The following is a 25017-nucleotide window of genomic DNA, read 5'->3' on the forward strand; positions in this document are numbered from 1 at the left end:
TTCTAGAAGCTCCCTAGGGTAAGTGAGTTGTTCAGGTATGCTGAAAGTCTGAACAGCAGCTGGAAAAGGGGAGGCAGTAACATCAGGTAAAAAGCTCCTTTAAAATAAGATCCCTAATCCATTGTAGCTGAGGTGCATGTTTTTTATCCATTTGTTTTTGTGATGGTTTGTGGGAGACTGGCTTGATTGCCGAAATTGTTTTATCCAGGGGAAAAAGTCAGGGGAACAAATGCTCAAAATGAAAAGTGTTGAGCCTTTTTGATATTTTCCCATTGCCCTAAGTGGTTTTAAGTAATAGTTGACTGGAAGATTATGTGTATGAGATTTGAGTATAGAGGCAAATGGAAGAATGGTGAAGAGCCAGGAAAATGATTTCAGCCTTAAAATTAGACAGCTGACTATTTAAGTGATATATATTAGGCCGAGGTACTGACTCTTCCTGGTATCTCTTCTTTGAGAAAACCTATGAATGCATGTTGAGGGGGGGTGGGATGGAGGGGATTGATGGAGGCGTAAGGCTTAGCATTTGAGTCAGAAATCTCACATTTAAGTAAAGATATTTTTAGAACTGTTTAAACCAGAACTCTTTAGTCACTATAACCTGTAGAGTTTGGTTGTACCTTTCCAAAAAGAAATACTTTTTTAAATATAAGATGAAAAGTTTTAAAGTGTCACCATCTGATGAAAGCAAAATGTACTGGACAGAAGTTATATATGGGGGCAGCTAGGTGGCACAGTGACTCCAGGGCCTGGTGACTGACCCTAGAGTCAGGAGGAACTGAGTTCAAATGTAACCTGAGACACTTACTAATTACCTAGCTATGTGATCTTGGGCAAGTCACTTAACCCCACTGCCTTGCAAAACCAAAACCAAAAAAAGAAGTCATATGTGAGGTTTTAGAAGAATTCTACTAATAAATAGCAATGTGGACCATCTGTACAAATAGTATCATAGATGAAGAACTCAGAGATGATTTAGCCTGACCCCCCCCCCACCTATTTTTTCAGATGAAGTTAAGTGAGTTGTAGAGGCAGAATCTGAACTTTGGTCCCTGACTTCTAGAACAATCCCATCCTTTCCATGGTTCTACATTGCTTCCTCAGTGAGCTGGAGATTTCATGTCATGTTGAACCTCCTATGCCCATAAGATGGCAGCAGAGGCACACCAGAGCCACTCCATACATTTTGATACTCCCAACTTAAGAGTTTTACAGTGTGGACCTCTGCCACAAGTACCTTCTCTTGACAGCACCTGTAGCAGGGTCCAGGCTCTGCTCGCCAGATGGGTGAAGCTTCTCCACACCTGAGCATGGATTATCCCATCTACAGAATAAAGGATTTGACCAGACAGTCCCTGAGGATGCTTCCTGTTATAACATCTTCTAATTGAATTTTATGAGTGGGATTGGGGCAGAACCAGGAGACTGTAAATTAAAAATGAAGAATGAGAGATATGTGTGGGAGAGTGGGGGTGGTAGAAGGTTAGGAAGAAATAAAGGTGATTTAGCTGAATTATTTTTCCTGCCTCTTCACTGGAAGTTTCTTTGCAAAAGTGATTTAAGATTATTGGTATTTTCTTTGGAGGTGATTTGGCACCCTTGGAAGATGGGCACTTTTGGGCTACATATGTCAAATTTCTGTGTTTAAAATAGAAACTTTTGGGAACCAACCTAGTTATATCATTCAGTTCAAAGCTTTATAGATGATAATAATAAGTAGAAGGAACTGGTACTTAGAAGAATATATATATATATCTCCTTACTCTGGGGCAGACCAGCTTTATTCGGCAAGGTTTCACAAAAATGGAAATAGTGGTTAAAGCCTTTTCCTTATTACTCATTGTCTTTTCCAGTAGGATGTAGGATTCCTAAGCCCAGAGATTTTCCTTTTTGCCATTGTAGCCATAATAGTACATTCAATAAATATGGATTGATTAAGTTCTTTGTTATATACTCTAAATTTTCTTTCTTTATCTTTCACACTCTCCTGGATATCCCAGGGGAGCTTTTAGTTTCAAGCTAACATGTTTCTTTGGAGAGACCAGAGAGACCAGCAGCTTAGAGAATACCAGAAACATATATTAGGAAGGGATCAGGACAACTAAGCACTAAGTTAGCAGTATCCATGACTTGTCTTCTTAGGGCAGGGCTGGAAAACCTTTTTTTTCTGCCAAGGGCCAAAACTTAAATATTAACCTACCATATTTTGTCAAACATTTAATTAATTCATCCAGAAAAAGCTCCTAAATTTTTGAATTTTGAGTCCTGCCTGTGGTTGCCTTGGGCAGCACCAGACCACATGATTTGTGGACCTTATATGGCCCATGGCTGGATGTCCCCCACCTGTTTAGGATCTCCTCCTTATGATCTAATAAGGAAACTACAGCATGATAAACTACACAAGGAGTATGGACACAAACTAACAAGGTTGCAAATATGCAAATAACATACAATGCCACCTTGATTACCAGCTTTCCAAGAGCAAAGCTCTTCTAATAATGAAATTAAGGGTTTTTTTTTTTAAGAGCACTAATATCCAGAAGGCAGAAATACAAGCCCAGTAGCTACTGGGTTAAGTAAATAATTAGTAAGTCTGTGAAGTGTGAAGTGACTTGTCATCAGGTTCCTTTTTCCTTTGATCATTTACCTCTTTTGGTGACTTCTCACTTTGGATATATCCCCTATTTACTGCAATTTCTTCTACAACTTTCCTCTTCCAAAAGAGGCATGTGCACACACTGCACACACACACACACACACACACACACACACACACACACACACACACACACTGCACACACAGAGATCTAAGACTAGTTTACTTACTTAACTGTGAATAAGTATCATTTGTGGTATTAACCCAGCAGCTCACATTTGCTTTTTTAGTCTTGCATCTGAATGCTAGAATGGAAGGTTTGTTTCCAATTAAGGGAATTCTGAGGCTAGAATTTCCTTCAAATATTAGGAATCCTATTCTTAAGATTAGCCCTCAAGGTGAGGCTTTATAGGGGTACTGATGCTGTGTCAGTTGTGGGAAAAGTAAGGAAAAAGAGACAGCTTTTGGTCTTTGACCCCTACCACTAGGAAGAATTGCTTGGAATTGAAAAGAGTGTTCCTCTACCATGTCTTAGCATAAGACCTTTCTTCTACTCTTACTTTTCACCTAGCTTCCCCTTTCTGTATTACAGTTCTTGTTTTCCAAGATATTTGACTTTTTAAAATTCGTTTTTCATTCTATTTCTTACCATGAAGGTAGCTTGGATGGGTCAGGGGATAGAGCACTGCATGTAAGAAAGTCCTGAGTTCAAATTCTGCCTCAATCACTTACCATCTGTGTGACTCTGGGCAAGTCATCTAATCTCTTTCAGCCTCAGTTTCCTCACCTGTAAAATGAGAATAGGGATGATACCTATTTATTTATTTGTTTGTTTATTTGTTGGGGGGGTACTTAAAGATTTTATTTATTTTGAGCTTTACAATATTTCCCCTTCTCTTACTTCCCTCCCCCCACCCCCCACCCCCACAGAAGACAATTTGCCAGTTTTTACATTGTTTCCATGGCATACATTGATCCAAATTGAATGTCATGAGAGAGAAGTCATATCCTTAAGGAAGAAACATAAAGAGATACCAAGATCAGACAATAAGATATTAGTTTTTTTCCTAAATTAAAGTTAATAATCCTTGGTCTTTTTTCAAACTCCACAATTCTTTCTCTAGATACAGATGGCATTCTCCATAGCAGACAGCCCCAAATTGTCCCTGATTATTGCACTGATGGAATGAGCGAATCCATCAAGGTTGAACATCACTCCCATGTTGCTGTTAGGGTATACAGTGTTTTTCTGGTTCTGCTCATCTCACTCAGCATCAGTTCATGCAAATCCCTCCAGGTTTCCCTGAAATCCCGTCCCTCCTGGTTTCTAATGGAACAATAGTGTTCCATGACATACATATACCACAATTTGCTAAGCCATTCCCCAATTGAAGGACATTTACTTGATTTCCAATTCTTTGCTACCACAAACAGGGCTTCTATGAATATTTTTGTACAAGTGATGTTTTTACCCTTTTTCATCATCTCTTCAAGGTGTAGACCCAGTAGTAGTATTGCTGGATCAAAGGGTATGCACATTTTTGTTGCCCTTTGGGCACAGTGATGATACCTATTTAACAGGATCATTATGAAGATCAAATGAGATGATACAATAAATCGATTGCTAAATCTTAAAGCAATACATTACCCTGCGTTTTGTACCTCCCTTTTCCATCTTCCCCTGTTATCAGACATTGTAGAATGTCTCTCTCTTCACATTTTCTATCAACAGTTTTCAAAGATTTTGTACTTTTTCAAACCTTTCACTTATATTCACTATAAAGAATAAAATCTTTAAAAGTAATTTTGAAGTCTACTTATTTTTATTGTGAATGTAATCATAATACACAGAACTTCATTTCATTAAAAGGACTTATCTATTTACTCTCAATAAGTTTCTAACTTGAAACAATACTGATAATGATGATTCTCCTTGTAAGATTTTTTTTCTTACATAAACTAGTATCTTGGGAAATTGTTCATCATATTATCACATACATTTTGAATGGTATTTTAAAATTTTCTCTTCTTGTGAATTCCTTGACCAATCTATTGGAAGCATGGACTACTATTGCCATTCATCCACTATTGGCCTTTTTTGGTGATTGATTCTAGAATAAGAAGCCACTTTTTCAGTCATGATCAATTTGGGGTGATAATTTTTTGTTGGAAGATAGCCTGCCCTATATTGGCCAGACTACTGAAGCTGGAGTCAGATGAATGCAGTAATGGTTGAATGATCAAACTTGGGATAGTTGTAAATGGTTCAGTGTTAATATGGCAGAAGGTGGAGTATTTATGGACTTTTGCTGTTGTAACATTTTTATCAGTGACTTGGTTAAAGTCATAGATAACATACTCATCAAATTTTCAAGTGACACAAAGCTGGAAGGTATTGCTCAATAGTTGGGATTTAAATGGATCTTGGCAAAAGCCTGAATTTATAAAGAAGAAATTCAGTTGGGATAAATGTAATATCTTGCTCTTGAGTACAGAAATGATCATTGCAATTATAAGATGGAGGATGCATGGTTACATAGTAGTAGTTCTGATACAGATTTTGGGAATTTTAGTGGACAACAACTCAATATGAATCAACAGTATAATATAGCTGCCAAAAAAATCATTGTGATTGTGGGCAGAACTTCCAAGCATGTGATAATTCCACTGGATTCTACCCTCATTTGATGCCATCTGGAGTATTGTGTTCAGATTTGGACAATACTATTAAGAATGTCTTTGATAAAGAGGGAAGTTTCCAGAGGATAGCCAGTTTGTGAAGGGTCTTGAGTCTATGAATTAAGAAGAGCCTTTGAAGGAACTTGGTATGTTTATCTTGTAGAAGAGAAGATTGGGGGGGGGCATGTTCCTGTCTTATAAATATTTGAAAAATTGATTTGTAGAGTAGGAATTAGTCTTGTAGTTTGGCACCAGGGCAAAATGAGTGTAAATCACAGGCATTTTTAGCCTTAATGTCAGGAAAAACTTCCTACAGAACTATCCAAAAGTGAAATGGGATTTCTTTTTCTTTTTTCAAATAAAAAAAATATTTTTGATTCTTATTTTTCTCCTTCCCACCTATCTATTGAAAAGGCAAGAAGTAAATTTTGTACCCATTATAACAAAACACATTCTATATTAGCCACTTTGCAAAATAAAAAAACAACCACAAGGAAAAATAAAGAAAATTTAAAAAAAATGATTCGTGCTGCCCTTGGAGTTCATTAATTCTCTTTCTAGAGGTAGATAGCATTTTTTTTTTTTTATCAAGAGTGCTTTGAAATTGTTATGGCTCATTGTATGGATCAAAGGAACAGTTATCCCTACCAATAATAATTCAAAATAATAGGCAACTGACTGGAGCAGTAGATAGGGAACTGGACCTGGAGCAGAAAATCTGAGGTCAAAGATGTCCCTTGGCAAATCATGTCACCTGTTTGTTTCAGTTTTATCATTTGTAAATGGAAAATAATAATACCATCTACCTCCTAGGAGTGTTGAGAGGATCAAATGAGATAACAGATGAAGTGTTTTGCAAATCTTTAAAGTGCTTATAATGCCAGTTGGTTTTTTTTTTTGTTCTTCATTTTCTTTTTTTCTTTTTTTTTGGTTTTGCAAGGCAGTGGGGTTAAGTGACTTGCCCTAGGTAATTTTTAAATGTCTAAGACCGATTTTGAACTCATGTCCTCCTGATTCCAGTGCCAGTGCTCTATCCACTGTGCCACTTAGCTGCCTCTTATCCTTCATTTTCTTTTTTTTAAGATTCTTAATTTTATTTTATTTTTTATTCTCATTTTGTACAAATGTTTTTTTACATTAATAAAATATTCTTATTTAAGAGTAAACAAAATACCCCTCCCCCCCATGAATATAGACTTGCTTGGGCAATAAAGTAAAGGGGAGAGAAAAAAAAATTTAAATAAAAAAAATAATAGTAATAATTGTAGGTATAGCCAGGTGGCGCAATGGGACGAAGCACCAGCCCTGGAGCCATGAGCATCCGAGCCCACATCCAGCCCTGTAGACCCAACAATCACCCAGCCGTGTGACATGCAAGCCACCCCATCCCCACTGCCCTGCAAAAACCTAAAAGAAGAGAAAAAAAAAGACCCAAAATAAAATAAAATAGTAATAATAGTAGGGGTGGCTGGGTGGCAGAGAAAGCATTGGCCCTTGAGCCAGGAGCACCCGGGTCCAAATCCTTGTCCTTCATTTTCAAAGAAGATCACGACATCAGGGGGTGACGCCATGACAAGCACATGAATTGTATTTGAGTGAGTAGGTGCTGTGCCAAGTCACCAGCCTCACTTTCTTCTCCAGAGCCATCTGGTTCCAGTGCCCAGATATGGATCAGGATGATTGGAGATGGCTCTAGGATTAGAAACAATGAGGGTTAAGCTGGGAAATATCTGAGTTCAGATTTGATTTCAGGTTTTACTGACTTCAGGCAGTCACTCTACCCACTGCCCTATCTAGCTGCCCTAAATGCTAGACGAGGAAGGAAAATATTCCAGGCATAAAGGATGTTGACCATTACAATGGAATGGGAGAAGATTGTGACAGGTGTGTCTAAGTCCAGACCTGTAGGATTTCAATGTGAGCAAAAGAGTGATATGCAGTAAAAGGAAAGATAGATTAAGAAAGATTTTTAAAACTAAAAGAGGGGACTGTACTTAATCCTTTGGTGAGCCACATAATTTTATTGATTAGGGGAGGAAGATGATTATGCCTATGCTTTAAGATTGTTCCATTGGTACCTGTAAAAAGGATGAATTGGAGTGGGGAAACACAAGCTAGGGAGACCAGTTTGGAAGCTATATTAATCTAGGAGCAAGTGATGAAAGCTTGAAATAGGGTGATGGACATGTGAGAAGGTAGAAGAGAATGGAGAAAATGATGTCTCTGTTGTAATCAGTGACAGGCCTTTGGATCTGTTTAACTGGTACATTTGGTAGCTATGGAAATAAGGGAAGGTTGCATTTCCTTTAGACAGTGGAATTTGCAAACTTGGCATCATTACTATTGATATAAACACACAATACCTTTGATAACAAAACCATTGTCTTACACAAGAATGACTTTGTCACTTGTGGCTGAAATATTTTTGGGAGGATGAGTGTGCGGTGTTTAATGATGTCCCTTGCAGACTCAAATGCTAACACAGCCTATAAGCGATCAGTCTCTTGGAACATCTCCTTCATGGGCAGGCAGGTGAGGAAACTGGAGGCTCAGGTTGGTAGAGAAGAAGCTCATCAGAAACACCCAGGAAGAAGCAGAGCTGGTGCTCACATACCAGACCCAGGTCTCTTGATAGGACAAACCCCTGTCCCTTATGTCTAATAGGTCAAAGTGATATTTGCCTTATCCTGTACCTGAGCATAAAGGAATGTCCTGAGTAGAAACCAAATAAAGTATGATTTAGAGGGTTTGGAGGAAGAGTTAGGGACAGTTTTCTTTTCATAAACCTGAATAATGATATCCCAGTGTCCTTTTCCTGATCTAACATCTGTTTTAATGTCACTGTTAAATTGGAGAGGTCTATAATCATCTGAATGAATGGCAAAGTCTCAATTAGTATGGAATAACAATCTTGCCCCTGCCTTCAGTTGCATTATTCAGATTCAAACTGTATTTCCTTTAGATTAGAACCAGTCACCATGTTTTACATGTTTATAACTTTGAATAGTGTGAATGTGAATGCTTGTAACCACTTGTGGGATTCATCTTTCACACTAATTGGGACCTAGTTAAAGTGTGTCCTCAGAATTCTTTACAAGTCAAATTCCATGCAGAAATAAAAATATCTATATTGCAGAAATCTTGTTGACTTGTAACAAGATTATCAAACTGGGAAGTATTTGCAGGCTCCCTCCATCTTCATTTAACACATTTACACCAATTCTGGAATTATATCCCTGAATTTCTGCCTCTTGGGTGTCTGCTTACCTACTCCTCTGCCACCCTTGGGGTTTGCCAGCTAGCTTTCCTTCAGTCTTAGTTGAGACAGTACTTAAAGCTCACATGAAAGGATACAGTAACTGGGGTTAGCCCAAGGGCAGAGGAAATGATGCTCAGAAAAAGCTGAATCTGTCCTGTCCTGTCCTTCCTTACAAAGAAAGAAAATAATATAGAGCCCTTTCCTCTACACCCAATCAGAAGTATTGATTTGCCTAGTACAGTATATAAAATATGCATCTAATGGCATCTTCTTTGGGGAACTGCTCTTATCATTGGCTCTGCACAGCCCTAAGATTCCAACTCCCCTCCCCCCCTTTTGTAGACAGCTTCTTAGCAAATTACAAGCTTTACCTCGGGCTTTCTGGGTAGTGGTGACAGTACAAGCCTTCCCTAGTTTCCAAGGGAAACTGGGTGCTGAGACTGCAGTCTTTGCCGGCAGCTGCTTACCTTTCTTTGCTATCCATCTCCACGCTTCTTTTGACCTTCATTCTGCTATGCAGGCCTACACGAGGAGGTAACTGAATGCTTTTTATCAGAGGTAGTTTGTCAACCGGCAGAGGACACACTGGGTTCTAGTGGGGTAAATGATGAGGGGTGGCAGACTACAAATGACACAATTGGGAAGAAAGTACCTCGTTCTAGCTTATTGTTCTCTAAATTGTGCCTATTGCTATCTATAAATATCTGGAAGAGTGGAAGGCCTGTACTGACTACCTCATATAACTTAAAAGTGCCACACTTAATATCACTATAAGTGGGGAGAGACTTTTGAGGGGCATGGATGGGAAAGAACCAAAAACTTTACCTTTAAGGAAAAAAAATAAAATTAAACACTTTGCAACTTGGATGCCTAAAGAAGCTATTTACTTAGCAAAATTCTAATTAGTTTAAATGCTTCATGAACTCTGGTTTAGGAGGAGGACTTGAAAACAGTGTCTTTTAATCAGCTTTTTAGAATTCTAGAGGAAATAATCTCACGAAAATCAAGAGGTTTCATGCTCTACCAGTACTCAATTAGACCCCTAAGTGGCACAGACTTTCTGATGGGACATAATTGCAATTTGTCCCATATCAGTATATTGTGTATTTGTGTTCAGTGCCTACTAAGAAAAGCACCAAAGAGAACAAAATCTCACTGATAAGGCCCTCGTGGCAGGATACAACAGCAAATTGTGTTCTTCAAATGAAAATCTAATTTCTTTTGTCACGTCTTCCATATATTATAAGTGATAGCACTTAGAAATGTGAGTTCCAGTTTTCATCCAGGATAGTAAAATGAATAGGGAAAGATATGCTAAGACACAAATAACAGTTAGAGTTAGCTTTATAGCATACTTCTATTGAACCTATGTTTGGTCTGTGGCATCCTAAACCACAGAACCCTAGGAGTGGTTGAAGCTCTGTTTGGAAGGCAAGAATCCCCATTCTTAAACTAGCATTGTATGTCCTTGAATCCTAGCTGCTTCATCTGCAAATTGTAAGTAATATTTAGCCACTGCAAGGCAGGGAGATATACCAGAACCCCTCTTGAGATACATTTTCAACTTAAGATAAAAGATTATTATTTAGGGTTTTGTTTTTATTTATTGCCATACATATATTCATTAAAGTTAAACTTAAAGAGGTCTCTACTCTTGGGCTCTTTAAATATACTTGGATAAATTATAGGGCAGATAGGTAGTATAGTTAATGGGGTGTTGGAGGAAGGAAGACTCCTATCTTAGTCATTCACCAATTGTATAGATGTTCTTGGCAGCTCTAGTCTCAGTTTTATCAATTGTAAAATGGTGGTAATAGTAACTTCTGCCTCACAGGGTTGTGGTAAAGACCAAATCAGTCAATAAATCAGTTAATCAACAAGTAATTATTAAGCTCCTCCTTTGGACCAGGCACTGTGCTCAGGGATACAGCAGACAACCAATATCTACCTGCAATCATCTTGCATTCTAATAGAAGAAAAAATAAATTCATACAAAAACTTGTACACCAGGTATATTTATGAGTATATATGTATAAATATACATAGATATTTATAAAGTTAATAAACAGAAATATATACAAAGTTGTTAAATTCAAGTGTACAAGGGGAGAGTATGAGTAGTTCGTGTCATCAAGAAAGGCTTCATTCCTACAGAAAGGAGGGAATTCTATGAGGAATGGCCAGGGCAAAAGCATAGAGATAAGTAATAGGTGCTATGTACAAGGGATAGAGAAAAAAGGCCAGTTTGGTGGATCACAGAATGGAGAAGTGGGATGAGAACCCAATGAGGCTGGTAAGAAACTAAACTAAACAATATGTTTTATTCCTGGTACAGTAGGAAGTCACTGCAGTTGACTGAATAGGGAAGTCACATAGTCAGCTGTACACTTATAGGAAAATTACTTTGGTATCAGTTTGTGTGATGACCTGGAATAATAAGAGACTTGAGGTATGGACACTGATTAGGAAACTGTATTTAGATAAGAGGTGATGAGGCCTTACCTTGGGTAGTAAATGTGTGTGAGGAATGATATGAAGGTGGAAATGGCATGGTTTGGCAGCTAACTTGGACATATGCATGGAAAGAGGTAGAGTGAATAATCCAGAATAATGCCAAGATAGGGAAATTTGGAAGGAAAAGATTTAAGGGGAAGACAATGAATTGTTTTTCAGATGTGATAACTTTTTTTGAATGTTATTTTATTTTTTTTTTAATTATATGCAAAAGGTAGTTTCAACATTCATCTTTTGTAAGCTTTGGAGTTCCATATTTTTCTACCACTCTCCCTTTCCTCCTCTCTCCCCATAACAGCAAGTAATAGGTTATACATGTACAATCATGTTTAACATATTTCCATATTAGTCATGTTGTGAAAGAAATATCAGAACAAAAAGAAAAAAAAACATGAGAAAGAAAGGAATAACATAAAGCAAGTTTCAAAAAGTGAAAATAGTATGCTTTTGTCTTAATTCAGACTCTAGTTTTTTCTCTGAATATGGATGGTATTTTCCATCACAAATCTTTTAGAATTGTCCTTGATCATTGAACTGATGAGAGGAATGAAATCCATAATTGATCATGTGATAACATATTTAAAGTATTTTGCCAAGTATTAAAGTATTAGAGACATGGAAGATGATGATAAAGAAACACACTGATAGAAATTCACTTCCTTTTCTGGTTGAATTTCTCAGGTTTTTTTTGTTTTTTTGTTTTTAGGTTTTTGCAAGGCAAATGGGGTTAAGTGGCTTGCCCAAGGCCACACAGCTAGGTAATTATTAAGTGTTTGAGGCTGGATTTGAACTCAGGTACTCCTGACTCCAGGGCCGGTGCTCTATCCACTGTGCCACCTAGCCGCCCCTCTCAGTTTTTTTAAAATAAATTTTTCTTTGTTTTAAAGGGAAGTTCTCTGTGAAAGACATTTAGCAGGAAATAACCATGGTGTTTTTTAAAAGGCATTAATAAAATCTAAGAAGATTCTTCGAGCCTATTTTTTTTGTTTTTAAGTTTTTTGCAAGCCAAACAGAGTTAAGTGGCTTGCCCAAGGCCACACAGCTAGGTAATTATTAAGTATCTGAGGCCAGATTTGAACTTAGGTACTCCTGACTCCAGGGTCAGTGCTCTATCCACTGCGCCACCTAGCTGCCTCTATCTAAGAAGATTCTTAAAGAAAACTTGTTGACTGATGAATTGAAAACAAAAAAAAAAATGGTACTAATCAAGTTTGAAGGAGTTAAGGGGAGCAGGTTAGCGATGATATATTATTCTTAAACTATGAATTGGACCTACTCTTTTAGAAATCATTCTGAAACCATGGGAGAAGAGAAGCAGCATATTGGTAAAATGTTTAACAACCAGCACTCCATAAGGGGGAAAAGTATGTACAACAGATCTTAAAGTTTAAATCTATATAATTAACATATTCTTAGGTGAATTTCTTAAGACTAGACAATCAACAGAACAATCTATTGAGTCTTGATTTGTACCACTTACCAGTTTCTGAAATGTCAGTGCTCACTTTAAAAATTTAACAGTCAGCTCTCAAGAGCCAATTCAAGTTGATTGAGGCACACTTCTAGAGAACAGTGATTAAAAATTCTCATACTCCTTGTTCCAACAAGCCCAATGCTATGCATGGGCCCCAAAGATTTAAAGACATAGAGATCTAAATACACCAGATAACTACTTTTTGTCTTGACCAAGAATTGGAATCAAAGTAGTTGCCATTGATTGGGTGGACTGCCAATGACTGGCTGAGCAAACTGGAGTGTTTAAATGTAATCAGATATTCTTTGTGCAGTAAGATATACTTTGTGTGAACCTGGACAAATCATGTAACGCCTCATTGTTTAAGATAGCTCGCTAAGACTAAATTGCTGAGAAATTTTCTCATTTGGGAGATCCCTTTGTCAATGAAATCACACATCCAACATCTGCCCCAATTCTACTATCTCATAAATAAAAACATCATCAAAAAATTGCCAGGTCCTGAGTCATTCTAGTCATCCAACTTGCTGCAGGAAAACAGATCATGGTATACAATGGGATTTCGGGCCAGAATATCAAAGATATTGTCAAGTTCTTACTGGAACTTTATTTTTACTGAACTGTTCAAGTTTGGGGTGGTCTGGGGAGGCATTCTGTATTTAAATGTGACTATAATTACATATATATGTTTTATATATATACATATATATAAAACATAGAGAGAGCATCTTTTCCTTTTTATAAGCAGTTATTTATTATATGTATATATACACATATATGAAAGTCATCATTTTCTTTTTTTTTTTTTTAAGCCAGTAGGTTTTCCCTCAATGAAGGCCTTCAACTGAAGGCTAGTTGATTGCTCATTAGGTATGTTGTTTTAGAGTAGTTAAAGTGGAATGCCATTGAGCTCCCTTTCAACTTAAAGATTCTATGATTCTCTAGTCTATATATCTTTGCTCACACTATTCTATTTCTCATAATTTCTAGTTGAATTCCTAGACATTCTCAACTGGAGAATCAAATGCCACTCCTTCTGGGAAGCCTTCCCAGATTTCCCTGGTCAGATTTCATGTAGCTTTTTGTTGCCACCTCTTTAGCTCACTTCATATATTTTATTGTGTATTGTAGAGTTTGTTATAGTGGTGGAATGTATGTGTTTGACATCTCTATCTTTGACAATTCAGCTCCATGAAAGCAGGGTCTATTTCATATAAATTTTATCTTACCTACAATCCATCTGAATTGAATTAAATTAGTTGCTGTGTAATTTTTCATTTTTTTTTTTTGCTTAACAAGCATTTATTTTCTTATTTATTTTCTTTTTCTATCGCTTCTCGGCCTTTTGGCTAAGATCAAGTGTATTTTCTTTTTCTTTCTTTTTTATTTTCTTCCCCTCCCCCTAAAGGAAAAGAAAACAGAAAACAGAAGTCTTTTAACAATTAGGCACAGGCATGGAACCATTCTCACCTTGACCATGTCAATAATTTTATTTTATTCTGCATATTTAGTCTGTCATCTCTCTATTAGGAAGTGAGCAGCAGTCTTCATGCCTCGGGAATCATGGTTCTGCTTTGCACTGGATCAGTTCTTAAGTCTTTCATAATTGTTTTTATAATGCTGCTATAGTTTAAATGTTTTTCCTAATTATTATTGCTTCTCATTCTGTATCATTCTTACAAGTTTTCCTAGATTTCTCTGAAATTGTCCTCTTTATCATTTCTTATTACACATTCATGTTTGATTATTTTTTCAGACATTTCACAATTAATTTCCTGAATGCCTATACCAATTCATGTATATGCGTAGTCTTGTAGAGTTGTTTGTTGTTTCTGTATGTGGTGTGTTATTTGTCTTCTAAAAATCATATTTAAAGAGTTTTTTCCTTTCCTCGTATGAGAGAAATTTTTTGACCTCTGTTGTAAGAAAAGGATGCCTTTGTCTTCATAATAGACCCCTTCCATTTTTATATTCTAATGTGGCAACTTTAATCTTTCCTAATGTTATTTTCTCTCTTTTCCTTTTTCCACAAAGTATTCTTACTTAACAGAATAGAAAATATGTATTTATTTACTGTTACTGTTCATTCCTCAATTCCTAAAATATTGTGTGCTGTCTCTAAAGACAGAATTGAATTACTGTACCTTTCTCCTGTGCTCATGATACATTAAGGACCACTGTTATTTGTAGAGATAAAAGATAGTGTTGAGTGTGAGGACAGATTTAATTTTTCAGAGTAAAATGTTGAATACCTGTTGTCTAAATGGTACAGTTAGAATCATAGTAAATACAAAGAATATTTGTTCCTAACTTCCTACAAAATAAACATATATGCTATCATATTGTGTGTGTGTTTGTGTGTGTGTGTGTGTGTGTGTGTGTGTGTGTGTGTGTGTGTGTGCATGCCTGCTCTGGTCTCATGCTACTTTTTCTCCCACTCCAGTGGGAATAGAGGGAGCGTATAGTAAAAACAATTCTGTGGTAGAATTTGATAAAGTGTAAGCATCATCAGGTAAGGGAGTGAAGAAATATATACATGCCTGTAAATATGTGTATGAATGGAGACAAAGACAATCAATAAATATCAGAGTTAAAATCCCTTCAATCTCTCCCTTCAATAGTAAGGGAAGGTTTGGCATTGGAATATTAGTGACTCTGGCATAATTTAGAAGTTTTTGTTTTTTTAAATCATGGATTAAAGTGTATTCCACTTCTGAACACTGTAAGGAATAATGAAATGTGCAATAAATGGTGAAACCAGAAGAACATGTGGTGATAGAAATCATGATTGTTAACCCTGAAATGGACAGATCCTGTCTCTGAAAGGAAATTCAGGACAGTGCCATCCATCTGTTGGCTTTCTCTCCAGGAGCCCCTGTGAAATAGAGCCTATCAAGGAAATACAGTGCTTGATTTCATGGCCCTGAGTTCTTTCTGCAGGACTAAGATGTAATCACAAGATGACTTTAATAAGATAGGAGAAGGGAAAGAATAGGTTTAGAGTACTGAGAAAAGGAGGATTATTCAATTAACCTTTTTTCCTAATTGCTGAGTTACCTGGATTTATAGCATAGGGCAAGGGATTATTTTTGATATAGGTGGCATTTTTAATGAGTAATATGCTTTGAAATCTTCTGTCAGACAAATTCTTCCTTACTGTCATCCTTTAGACCTGGTGATACAGCTGAAAAATTCTGTATTCTGTCAGTAACTGGGGTCAAATTCCACACTTCCACTTAGTACCACGTGTCCTTGGGCCAGTTGCCTTCTGGGTTTGCTTCTTCATTTATACAGTGAGAGGTTTGAACTAGATGATCTCTAAGTTTCCAACTTAGATATATGATCTAGTTCCTACTAATTTTCTTTTTCTTTTTAGAACCTTAGTGTCTGTCTAGATAAGATAGAAGGAGTGTAAATTGAACAGGAGACTTTTGGGAGTAGGATTGGGATTTGGGAGGGGAAGATATGATGATGTTCCCCTTCCTTTATGCATTTCTCTCATCCACTATTACATCAGTCTCAGATATAAGTTGGCTAGTACCCCATCTTGAAGAAAAGATAACAGTCAAATGTTTAACTACCACTAGGATCTGGATTGGGTGATAGTTATCATACCCCTTCCAATAGTTTGAAATTTCTTTATCAGATCATAACCTCTGATCACTCAGTCTCTTATTATTCTGACCCTTCCATTGTACCTACTGATGGATGATGCCTGATATGTAACAAACTTCCTTTCATTTTGGAACCACCCCTTCTCATTCTTCTTCCATCCTCTGGTGCTCATCTAACCCATCTAGCCCTGCCTTCCCTCAGGTGACAGTGCATTCCTAATTGCCCCTTCTAACATTGGCTGCACTTTCTTTCATGCCCTCTGACTCACTAGTCTTAGTGGAAGGAATTAGAATACTTGTGGTTCCTTACTGCCATTTTCTTACTCTCCCATTGCCTTTGTCACTCTTCCCTTCTTGATATTTACTTTATCCAAATTTTTCTTCCATTTCTAAGTCTAGTATCCTTTCTCAGGGTCTTCAGTCTATGCTTCAGTTTTCCATCCCCAGCTCCAACCCTTCTACTAGGAGACATCCAAATACATGTTGTTTTTCCTTAAATATCCTAATATATTCGTTTTAAAATTTTCTCATCTTTTACAATCCATTCTTCTCCTCAACTATAGAGATGGTCATATCCTTCAATTCAACATAAGTATTTCACTTCTGTAATGAGAAACTCTGAAATTCCTTTCTCAAATTCTGTCCTTCTATTCTTTACCTTTACCATAACCTCCAGCCCCTCATCCCTCAGTATTGTCTCAGACCATCATGTTATATCAAACCATACTTTACATTTTTCTCTGTTTCATACCATACCATTCTGAATTACTCTCTAATCCTGAATTACTCTCATCATCTGCTTCCTTCACCCTGCTAATTATGTGAAACAAAACTGGAAAAGTCTTGCAACTCTACCGATTGGAATTACTACATATTTATGTAATCTAATTTCAACTGTCCCTTGCCACAACAAGACAATGTAGGTAGTTTGCTTTATGCCTTTCCAAAATATATAAAATCTCATGGTAAAAATTCACAGAAATTATGGAGAAAATAGAGGGAAGGTACCACTCTGAAAATTTAGTGAAACATTTTAAAAAATGGAACCCTAATTTAAAAAAAAAACAGGTTGCATTATTTTATACATGTTAAAAGGTTAAGAACTACGCAAGTACTACAATAAATAACTGACAGAATGGGCAGATGAGAACAGTTTGTTCTAGAGGCCATGAAGGAGGCTGAAGCAGCCTCTGTGGAACGCTCAGAATTTGGTCAGTCATCTAAGATGCCAAGGTCAGCCACTGCCTCCTGGGTTATTGCCAATCATTCTGACTTATCTTGCCACTGAACTTCAAAGACTTGGAAGAGACAGTGAGTCTGAGGACTTTGTGTAACTCTTTCTCACTTAAATCCAATTCATACATGAATCACATGTAGAGTTGATATGCAGATCTGTTACCTGTAGTGTCTTTGGCCCTTTTCCAAATAAAGGATGAACAACAACAATAAATAATGGCTAATCATGGCCTTAAGCTTGACTTCAGGCTTTGCTCAGGTTGTGTTCCTGGAGGATCTTCAGGAGCAAGTTGGGCTGGGTGAAACTTGAGTCTGAGGGCAGAGTGGGAGGGGTTGGGGTTAGTTTGGACCAGCATTCCTTCACACACAGCCCCACCTGCACCAGAGGATATACATTAAATATGGCACTTTGCCTTGACAAAGACCTATGAGTAGGGGTTGTGGAAGGGTTGTAGCTTGTGAGTTTTTGTAAAATATGAATTTTTCTGCATATTTGCTGGTTCTTAGGGAAAAAATTACCAAAAAATAAACTCTAAATTCACATTATCCTCAAAATATTCCCTAATATATAAATTGCTTTGGAACAGATTCCTCTTTTAAATACAAACATCATAACAGAACTCAATGAACTTTTACTCCTTAATTGATTCTTTCTCCTGTGCCTTTTAAAGTGTTCCAAACCTCCATGAGTCAAGATTTTTACACCTTCCCATCTGAGGATCTAGCCTCATACTTTACTGAGAAATTAGAAACCATATACCATGAACTCCTTCTCTCCTTTTCTCTCTCTCTCTCTCCCTTTCTATTCATCTTTTGACATCACTTTCCATTCTCTTCTATTTTAGCCCAGTTTCTTTTTTTAATTTTATTTATTTAAGACAATGGGGTTAAATGATTTGGCCAAAGGCACACTACCGGGCAATTATTAAGTGTCTGAGGACAGATTTGAACTCAGGTCCTCCTGACTCCAGGGCCGGTGCTCTATCCACTAGCTGCCCCTAGTCTAGTTTCTGATGAAGAGATGAATCTTTTTTTGCCAAGGATAATTCCCTCTATATGTATTCTTGTTCATCTACCTTCTTCTTCAGCAGGTACCCCCATAGTCAACCCCATTCCTCTCTATTGTACAATCTCTCCCATAACTAATGAATTCTTCCCTGCTTCCCACAATTGTTTCTAAGTCTTCATCATTCTTAAAAACCCTTACTGAATCCTATAATCCTCTCACACTACCATCCTTCTTCCTTCTCATAGCCAGACTCCTTGATAGAGCTGTCTCCATTTATTGTCTTTACTTCCTTTCCTCTCATTCTTTTCTCAACCAGTGGTAATCTGGCTTCTTATCTCAAAATAACAAGCTGCCTTATCCAAAACTTTTTGGCATTTAACACTATTGACTTCCCTCTCTTCTGGGTCACTTTCTCTTCTCTGGTTTTTATAACTTACTTATTCTAGATTCTCTTCACCACAACTTTTCCTTTCTCAGTCTTCTTTAATGGATAATCCTTTCATAGGAAACCCTCCATACCTCAAGGAACTGTCATTGATCCTTTTTCTTTTCTCTCTCTTTCTCCCTCTCTCACATGGTGATCTCATGAGCTCCCATGGATTTAATAGTTATCTAAATATGGGAAGCTCCAGATCTGCATATCAACTCTAGTCTCTTCCCTGAGCTTCGGTTCTTCATTTTCTTACTTTTTAAAACTGGATGTCCCATAGGCATTTACAATTCAACATGTCACAATAGAACTCTAACTTTGTCTTTCCTCAAAACTCATCCCTATTCCTTTGTCAAGAACACCACCATCCTTATAGTCACCCAGGTCCACAACCTCAGCATCATCTTTGACTTTTTATTTTCTCTTAGTCCAAATATGCAGGTATTTAACAGATTTTGACATTTCATTCTCCACAATGTTTCTCATGGGTCCCTTTTGGTCTATTCAAGTCACCCTCACTTTTTGCCAGGATTATTGAAATAGTCTCTCATTTTTTGCAAGGCAGTGGGGTTAAGTGAATGGCCCAAGGTCATATACCTAGGCAATTATTAAGTGTCTGAGGTCAGATTTGAACTCAGGTCCTCTTGACTTCAGGACTGCTCTATCCACTGTGCCACTTAGCTGCCCCTCCTTGAAATAGTCTCTTAAAATCATCGCATCCTCTGACTCAAGTCTCTCCCCACCCTAATCCATCCTCTGCACAGCTGCCAAAGAAATTTCTCGCAGAGGAACTTCTCACTTGTTAAATTTGGGTGATTCCCTGTTGTCTTTAACATTAAATTTAAACTCTCATTTGATTCCTAAAACTATTTGCAACTAACAACATCTGTTAAGTGTCTGCTCTCTTCCAGGAAATGTTCCAGGTCACAAAGACAAAGATGAAATAAACTGCTGGGGAAGGCAGTGTGACCATATGAAAATATGTACACAATTCTATACAAAATTCATCATGGGTAGGGGAACTAATAACAGAGAGGAGGGATTTGGGGTAGGCGGTGAGCACTTCATGTAGAAAAATGTTGTTTCTGCCAAATTTTGAAGGAAATGCTGCCTGGCAGATAGTAGGCACTTAATAGATGTTTGTTGGTAGACTGATTGATAATGAAATAAATTCTCTATATGTGGAAAGGTGCTATTATACTAATGGTGAGTTTTAATTCTCTATTAGGTCATATCTAACACCTGTACGGGACGAGGAAGCAGAGTCCCAGCGGAAAGCCCGTTCCAGACAAGCTCGGCAGACTCGAAGATCCACCCAGGTGAATCAAGGCTAATCAACAAGCAACAGCCTATTTCCTCTCTGTCTGTACCTTGATTTTTTTTTCCTTCTCTGGCCTTATTTTGTGTTAACTGTAAGTGAAGGCCCTCCTGCCAGGTGGTCTTGGGATCTGATCACTGAGTAAGGGCCACGTGCTCTCAGGTATCCAACTGTGTATCGAATATCTACTGTGCTTATGGCAGTAAACTCTTACAAGAGTTCTGCTATAGAACTAAAAAGGCAAAAAATGGACATTGTTCCCGCCTTCCTGATAAATAAATCTGAGCACATTTGAGAACACTAAGAACCAAGTTAGGAAATCAGGAAAGATTTCCATGGAAGGGAGCACTTGAACTAAATCTTAAAAGGAAACTAAAAGCAATGAGAATGGCAATATTGAGTGCTTGGAATTAAACTGCAGATTATAGTAAAAGGAGTGCTCTCCTGTGTAAAGGCAAGTGGAAGTCAGATTGTGTAAGGCTTTGAATGCCAGACTTAAGACTTTATATTTTGTCCTAGAAACAACAGGCAACTACCTACATTTTTCCTGTTTCTGTTGAGAGCATGCCATCTTCTCAGTAACCCAAATCATGTTTGACTTTTCCTTCTCCTGCAGCTTCCATATCAAATCATAAATCTTAATAATTCTAACTCCACAATAATTTTTGCATGCATACTCTTCGCTTCCATTCAGAGCCTATCATTCTAAAGTTTATCTACACAGTTCTCCTTCTTAACAACATTTAGTGGTTCTCCATTGACTGAAGGAAAAAATACAAGTTGTTTGGCCTAGCAATTAAAAGTTTTTATAATCTGGCTCCAGACCACCTACCTTTTCATCCTGGTTCATGCAGCTTCCAGTCAAACTGGACACCTAGTTAGTCTTAGAACCTAGTATTTCATCTTCTGCCCCCTTGCTTGCTCAGACTCCATGGCTGAAATGTAACCCTTCCTCACTTTGCCTCTCAGAATCCCTATCTTCCTTTGACATTCATTCAAGTGTGGCCTCTTCTAGGAAGCTTCCCACAAAGGGACAGCAAGGTAGTTCTGTTGCTGCTGGAATTTTTGGGGTCACCAATTAAAGATAGAATTTGGGATAACTGAGAAATTGAGGATCACTAGAAGACAAAAAAATTCATGCTCTCTCTGGCATTTTAAAACTGCTCAGGATTTTATTACAAATATTACAAAGTAAACTGGTTAAACAAAACTTCCTCCCAAAGGGTCAACAAGCACTTTAGGGCAGGGTAAATAACAAAAGGCTAGGCATGGTTGCTTGGTAGACAGAGTCACTGAGAGGGATATAAAGAAAGTCACTGGCCTAAGGAGAGGTCTAGCTCAGATTTTATAGCCTTGCCCCTTATCTGAGCACAGGGGCAAAAGGGGAAATCCCTCCCCCCACTCCTGAAATCAGGTATAGAATTCTGGTTGAAGACTAGGAGTTGAGAATGAGGAGACAAATTTTACGTTAATTTTATACAAATTTACACAAAAATTTAAATTTACACAAATTTTACATTAAAAAATGAAACAATAAGAGTCAATTTACATCTCAGGAGCAAAGAGCCTTTCACACCTTTAATAGATTCCCAGATTTAACAGCTTTAAAAGATCACAGATTTTGTTTCCAATTATAATTTTTCTACATTCATAATTCCCTGTATCAGTTCAGTGAACAGAGCACTGGACTAGAATCAGGAAGACCTTAATTCAAATCTGGTCTCAGACACTTAGTAACCATGGAATTCTGGACAAGTCACTTAACCTATCTGCCTCAATTTCTGTTATTGTAAAATGGTAGCAGCACCTACCTTTAAGGGTGGTTGTATGGATCAAATTGGTTAATATTTTTAAATGCTTTGCAAACCTTAAAGAACTATATAAATACTAGCTATTATTAGTTATTGTTACCTTCTTCCTCCTAGTCAACCTATTGTTAACCTAAAATTAGAACTTTAACACAGAAGTTAAAATAATATTACAACAGTAATAAAAATAGATTAGATATAGAGTTTATTTCTCTGGGATTTTACCAAATGGGAGGTAATGGGAGACCATTTTAGAAATGATCTCTCCCAGTTGAGTGAGATTGTAGCCTCTGGCTTGTTTGAGTTTGATAACTGTCCCCTATGTTGAATCATGACTCAGACTCAGGAATGCAGGTTTTAGAAAGAAGACAGAGATTTGTTCAAAGTTACAACACATTAAGAAAATGATAGAAAAGTTAAGAGTTTAAAGAGAGAAGATCAGGTAGTTTACTGATTGAAGTGGTCAGACTACCTGACCAGGTCTTTCAGCAGGAGTCTGGAGGGTCTAAGAGATGGAATCCCTTCCTAGGTCTCCTTAAATTCTCCCTCAGAGTCCATGGGAGGGGTGGTACCAAAACTGGCATTGGAGATTTTTGCCTTTTGGGGAGGGGTTTCTTTTGGGTGGTCTTGGGTGTTTCCAGCACCTCCCTGGTTGCCTCACCAGAAGACAATGCAATCCAAATCAGGTTGAAGGTCAGGCCCTCATGTGGCCTAAATTAAATGATAAAGGAAGAAGGAAAATTACCTTAACAACGTAAACAAAAGATTTACAGAGTTTGTCTTCAGCTGATCTCACCACCCCAGATGCCCATATTTCTCTGCATAAAGATCACAAAATTTATTGGGGGGGGGGCCCGAATATTCATAACAAGAGTAGGCAAAACCTTAAACTTGCCTGGAGACTATTCTATTATTGGATCATTCTTCTACAATCCTATTTTCCTTGAGGGAGGGTTTTTAAGTTTAAGTACAGGGTGGTCAGGGTAAAGTACTTGTTTTTGAAGTTTAAAGGTGGACTGAATTCTTCTCTGGATTTAAGGTGGGTCAAAGAAAATCTCCCTTTTTAAATTATAAAAAGATTCAAGAGGGCTGGACCAGTCTTCCTCTCAAAGTCTAAAAAAGATACATTCCAATAGCTTAAGAAAAACAACTTTTGACCAAGAAAATAAGTTTATAAAAACTTACAGTGATTATTATATTTAACAGACAATTCTACAAACTATACTGGAAAATAGGAAACAATTAAGTGAAGGCTGGAATTAGGGAAGTTGGGAATGCCTTCCCATAAAAGATGGGATTAAATTGTGATTTGAAGGAAAGTGGGGGGGGGGAGATGAGAAGAGAGATATTTCAGGCTTGGGGAACAGTCTGAGAGAGTGCCCAGAGACAAGGGTCTTGTGTGAGAAATAGCATGGAGTCAACTTCTCTGCCCCAACTTACCTACCTAGGGGTTAGGGTAAGAAGGCTAGAGTAGTTGGGGAGGGTGGGATGGGAAGGTCAGGGAGGGCTTTGTCTGGGGAAAGTGAGGAATATGGGGGTATTTGGGTTCCACAAGAAGGTGAAGGGAAGATTGTTAGTTTACATTACAAAGACTGGGCTCTGCCTATATTGTTGCCTTATGGGCAGGCAGCCTCAATCTGATCAAAAACTGATGAGATTGTCCCACCTGTTTTTAAGTTAACTTGGAGTCTTGACCTTCTACTTTGAGCATGCTTAAGGAGATAGTTGTTCTTGCTCATTAGTTTAATGAGCAGGGTGGGGAAATATATGGAGACCAATATATCAATTCAGTTGTGACCCTAACTTATGATTGGCATGAAGAGGCAGGAGCAAGGCCTTTCAAAGTGCATAAAAGACTTTGCATTTGGGGATTTCTTTGCCCCTCTATCCCACCTTGAGAGAGGTTTGCCATTTTATTAAGCTAGCTTAATAAAAACCATTTTAATCACTCTGGACTAAGTATTTAGGAGCCATTTATAACAGGTAAGAAGGCTAGAGTGGTGGGGGAGGGTGGGATGGGGAGGTCAGTTATGGAGGGCTTTGAATACCAGAGTTGATCTTGATATTGATAGAGATCCCCAGGAGTTTTCTATGTAGAGGAGTGACAAGGTAGGACTTGCACTTTGGGAGAATCATTTTGATAAATGAATGGAGGATAAATTGGAGAGGGAGATACTTGAGGTAGGCTCTTAAAATAGTCCAGGTGTGAGGTGATATGGGCCTGAGAGGAGGAGGAGGAGGAAGCAAATTTGAGAGATGCTTCAAAGGTCAAGTCCGCAGACTTTAGCAACAGATTGGATATAGAAGATAGAGCTAATGAGGATCAAGGATGGCATTTAGGTTAAGAGCCTGAGGGATTTGGAAGCTTCAGATTCTCAACAGTAATAGGATAGTTAGAAGGGAAGGTTGGGGGGGGGGGAGTTAATGAGATCAGTTTGGGACTTGTTGAAAGGTAGTTGAACTTGCAAAATTGGAGGTTTGTAGAGAGGTTTAAATTAAATCCATGGGTGCTGAAGAGAAATCCTTTGGGGAGAAGAGAGGAAAACACCTACAATTAGAGGGTGTGACCTGAATGAGGCTACAGCAAATAAGACTGAGAAGGAGTGGTCATGTAGATAGGAAGAATGGTGTTCCAAAGATGTAGAGAGAAGATAGTCTTGGAGTGTCATAGGTTGCAGCATACATAACAAAAAGAATGAAGGGGCCTCTAGGTGGCACAGTGGATAAAGCACTAGCCCTGGAGTCAGGAGTACCTGAATTCAAATCTGGCCTCAGACACTTAATAATTACCTAGCTGTGTGGCCTTGGGCAAGCCACTTAACCCCATTTGCCTTGCAAAATCCTAAAAAAAAAAAAAAAAAAAAAAAAATAGAAGAATGAATATTGAGAAAAGGCCATTGGATTTGGAAATTAAGAGATCTTTAGTAATTTTGTAGAGAGTAGTTTCAGTGAAATAATGAAGTCAGAAGCTAAATTATAAACTTTTCTCTCAACTCCCATTACTACCTTATCTTCTCTTGCCCAAACTATTGCTTTGGTTCCTAATTGATCTTCCTGTCCTAAGTCATTCCTCACTCCAG

The 25017-nt window shown here is 37.7% G+C and overlaps 1 protein-coding gene across 7 annotated transcripts in view; it reads left to right on the plus strand.

Moving 5' to 3' along the window:
• The window catches only part of PPP1R12B (protein phosphatase 1 regulatory subunit 12B), a 263657-nt gene that overhangs the window by 129504 nt on the left and 109136 nt on the right, over window positions 1-25017 (plus strand). For all 7 annotated transcript variants that reach the window (XM_074222381.1, XM_074222384.1, XM_074222382.1 and 4 more), the window contains one exon: window positions 20040-20130. In XM_074222381.1, coding sequence (XP_074078482.1) covers window positions 20040-20130 — 91 coding nt within the window. The remainder of the gene's footprint in view (window positions 1-20039; window positions 20131-25017) is intronic.

This window comes from Macrotis lagotis, chromosome 2 (genome assembly GCF_037893015.1).
Source record: "Macrotis lagotis isolate mMagLag1 chromosome 2, bilby.v1.9.chrom.fasta, whole genome shotgun sequence".
Taxonomy (NCBI): domain Eukaryota; kingdom Metazoa; phylum Chordata; class Mammalia; order Peramelemorphia; family Peramelidae; genus Macrotis; species Macrotis lagotis.